This window comes from Dipodomys ordii, unplaced genomic scaffold (assembly GCF_000151885.1).
Source record: "Dipodomys ordii isolate 6190 unplaced genomic scaffold, Dord_2.0 Scaffold960, whole genome shotgun sequence".
NCBI classification, from domain to species: Eukaryota; Metazoa; Chordata; class Mammalia; order Rodentia; family Heteromyidae; genus Dipodomys; species Dipodomys ordii.
Genome location: NW_012268176.1, coordinates 1,102 through 4,550, shown reverse-complemented (window position 1 = coordinate 4,550; position 3,449 = coordinate 1,102). Strand labels below are relative to the sequence as shown.

The 3,449-nt window shown below is 60.0% G+C and overlaps 1 protein-coding gene across 1 annotated transcript in view; it reads right to left on the bottom strand.

Moving 5' to 3' along the window:
• Positions 1-2,977, bottom strand: part of LOC106001936 (polypeptide N-acetylgalactosaminyltransferase 9-like) — a gene marked incomplete at its 3' end in the record, with an annotated part of 8,534 nt that extends 5,557 nt beyond the window's left edge. Inside the window, exons 1-2 of the mRNA XM_013036875.1 lie at positions 2,788-2,977; positions 1,359-1,496 (exon numbers count right to left, since the gene is read on the bottom strand). Coding sequence (XP_012892329.1) covers positions 1,359-1,496; positions 2,788-2,952 — 303 coding nt within the window. The remainder of the gene's footprint in view (positions 1-1,358; positions 1,497-2,787) is intronic.
• Between the last annotated feature and the right edge of the window lie 472 nt (positions 2,978-3,449).

Here is a 3,449-nt window from a genome sequence, read left to right as displayed (position 1 = left end):
AGTCTGCATGCATGTGTGTGGCTGGTGTAGTCTGTGCATGCGTGTGGACTTGTGTAGTCTGCATGCATGTGTGTGGCTGGTGTAGTCTGTGCATGTGTGTGGACTTGTGTAGTCTGTGCATGCGTGTGGCTGGTGTAGTCTGTGCATGTGTGTGGCTGGTGTAGTCTGTGCATGTGTGTGGTTTGTGTAGTCTGCATGCATGTGTGTGGCTGGTGTAGTCTGTGCATGTGTGTGGCTGGTGTAGTCTGTGCATGCGTGTGGCTGGTGTAGTCTGTGCATGCGTGTGGCTGGTGTAGTCTGCGTGCATGCCTGTGCACTTGTGCAGTCAGCTCACAGTTCAGGCTGGGGGTTTGGCAGGCAGAGCTGGCACCGAGCCTGGCTCCAGTCCACGTTTGGTGGTTCCCGGGGACGCCCTGTATGGAGGGAACAGGAGTGGATGCGTTGGCCAGGAGCCCCAGGGACCGTCTGTGAGCACTGCCCTCCAGGCTTCCTTCCTTCTGGCCGTCCCAAGTGCCGGCCAGGGCAGAGCGCACCTCTTACCCAGAGACAGAGCAGAGGGGTGCTGGGGAGAGGAGGCGCAGCCCACTGCCGTTGGGGGGCTCCTCCCACCAGCATAGACCTGAGGGGTGCAGGAAAGCAGTAGCCACCCCCTGGCTTTGGAGGGAGCCCTGTGAAGCTGTGCAGGTGGGCACTGTGGGCACGTAAGGGTCTGTATAGCTGGCGTGTCTGCCCTCCTGTGTGTCACAGGTGTCCATGTATGTGCTTCTGAGGGCACATGGGTTGCATGTATTGTGGTACACAATCATGGCTACACAGTGTGAGTGCACGATTGTGTGCACACATGCTCACGTGCCATGACCTGTACCCTGGGATTACAGGGATGAGGCCTTGTGCCCAGCCAGGAGATGCTTTGATTGGCACTCAGGATGAGTGCATGTGTATGTATGGACATGCACATCTGAACGCATGTCTATACACAATCCTGTATTTGTGCATATATATATATATATATATATGTATATATATATAATGTATATGCATCTTGGTGTGGTGTTGAGGTGGGTATTGGGGTGTGGGTGTTGGGGTACGAGTGTTGGGGTATAGGTGTGGGGATGCAGGTGTAGGTGTGGGTGCTGGGGTGTGGGTTCTGGTGGGTGTTGTATGGGTGTTATGGGGTGGGTGCTGGGGTGTGGTGGGGTGGGTGCTGGGGTGTGGGGATGTGGTGCTGGGGTGGGTATTGGTTTGGGGTATGGGTGTTGGAGTGCAGGTGTTCAAGTGTGCGTGTCTGGAGGGTGCAGATGTCTGCCTCTTGGAGGAAAGCCCACCCACCCCAGCAGGCTCTCTGGTGCAGGCGGTACCTCTCCGTACGTGAGGGTGTTGTTGTAGATCCTCATCTCGGGGTACACGTTCTCTAGGTACCACTTGAAGCTGCGGCACTTCAGCCTCTGGCGCAGGGCCAGCCTCTCAGACACGTCCCCAAAGTCCACCCCGGGGTTCTGTGGGGTAGAAGCAGGGACGGGTGGAGAGCTGCGCAGCGCAGCTCCGGGTCTCCTCCCTACTGCAGCCCCCGGTGCCTGGGGCGCCCAGACTGCGTCCAGATCCCGTCTTATGTGTGTCCACATGCTGCCCTCCTGAGGGGCCCTGAGTGCTGGCGTCTCCTTCCTGACCTGCGTTCCTTGGGTTGATCTTGAGGGGCCGAGAACCAATCTCATGGGCAATCACTGCGCCCACACGGAGTCCCAGTGCGGACTCCAGACCCTGGGCCAGGGCAGAGTCCTGGGAGAACCAAGTGGTCAGATCCCAGGAGAGAGGGCCTTGGGAGCTCCCGCCTGGCTGCTCCGGGAGCCTGCCTGCTACCACCTTGCCCTTGGCTACTTTACTTATTTTTTTATTTTTTTCCGGTCGTGAGGCCTAAACTCTGGGCCTGGGCGCTGTCCATCAGCTCTTCAGCTCAAGGCTAGCGCTCTACCATTTGAGCCTCAGCCCCACTTCCGGCTTTTTCTGCTTATGTGGTGCTGAGGAATCGAACCCAGGGCCTCATGCATGCAAGGCAAGCGCTCTACCACTGAGCCACCTTCCCTAGGAGCCCCAACCTGGCCTTGCTGAGTGCCCCGTCTTCCTGGTGAATCATGGGACCCAAGGGTGAGGAGGCCTGCAGTGAGGCCCTGTCCCCTCTCCCCGGGCTCAGGTTTCTTACAGCCTGGGGACAGGGGTGGCACTTAAGCCTGGGCTCCCAAAGTGAGTCTGTTTCAAAAACCAAACCAGGCCAGTGGCTCACACCTGTCATCCCAGCTACACAGGAGGCTGAGATCTGAGGATCTCGGTTCAAGGCCAGCCCAGGCAGGAAAGTCCGTGAGACTCTTATCTCCAATGAACCACAAGAAAACTGGAAGTGGCGCTGTGGCTCAAGTGGTAGAGCGCTTGCCTTGAGCTGAAGAGCTGAGGGACAGCGCCCAGGCCCAGAGTTCAAGCCCCACAACCAACAACAACAAAACAAAACAAAAAACCAAACAAACAACATGTGCGTGCACGCACTGGGTCAGGCTGTACGGCCCTCCCTATGGCTGAGGTGGGACAGTAAATGAAGAGGTTGTTCTGAGGCCCCAGGCCCCGAGTGGCTGCCTGCAGGGGGCCGAGGAGAGGCTCCTCGGCCATGGCCAGCCACGGCTGCCCTCAGCTTCACCCAGCGTGGAGGTGGCCGCCCTTTCCTGCCCCATCCTCCTGGCTGGGAGGCCCTGGCTTTGACTCCCCGTGCCCCCCGCCCCTCCCCGCTGGGCACAGGCTTACGGTCATGGGGATGTTCCAGGCCATGTACACGTGGGACTTGAAGTCGTCCATCCACACCTCTGCGGCCCGCAGGGCGTTGCGCTTGGCATAGTAGTCGATGTCATTGTTGTAGGGCTTCTTGCTGCGCTCGATGTGTGCCACACGTGAGCAGGGCAGCACTTCCATGCTGCCGCCGCACTGCCACACCTGGGGGCGGGACCCGGTGAGGCCCAGACAGCCCTGCCTCGGGTCGGGGGTCGGGGGGCGCCCGTGCCTTCTTCAGGGACAATGCCCTGGGGGGGGGCACAGGCTGCGGCCGGTCTACCGGGCCTGCGTGCGAGCCTTCTCCCCTTTGGGGTTCCCTGCCAAGACTGATTTCTCTTGCGTGTTTTGTGACCATGGATCCTTTGACTCCACCCACCCCATGGCTACGTCCCCTCTGCCCCAGGACCACGGCCCCCATGACAGCAGGGCCACTGTCTGCACGTGCCCCGTCCCCCGATCCCATCCAACAGCCAGGCCTAAAGGGGAATCTGCGCCAACCACCGCACCCCTCCCTGCCGGCCCTGCACAGAGCTGGGCCTCACGGCCTGGTCTCCCACGCCAGCTGCAGCTGACCCTTGCCCATCCATAGCCCTCCCCTCCCCACGCCGGACCACGGGCCTGGAGCCCACAGCTCATTT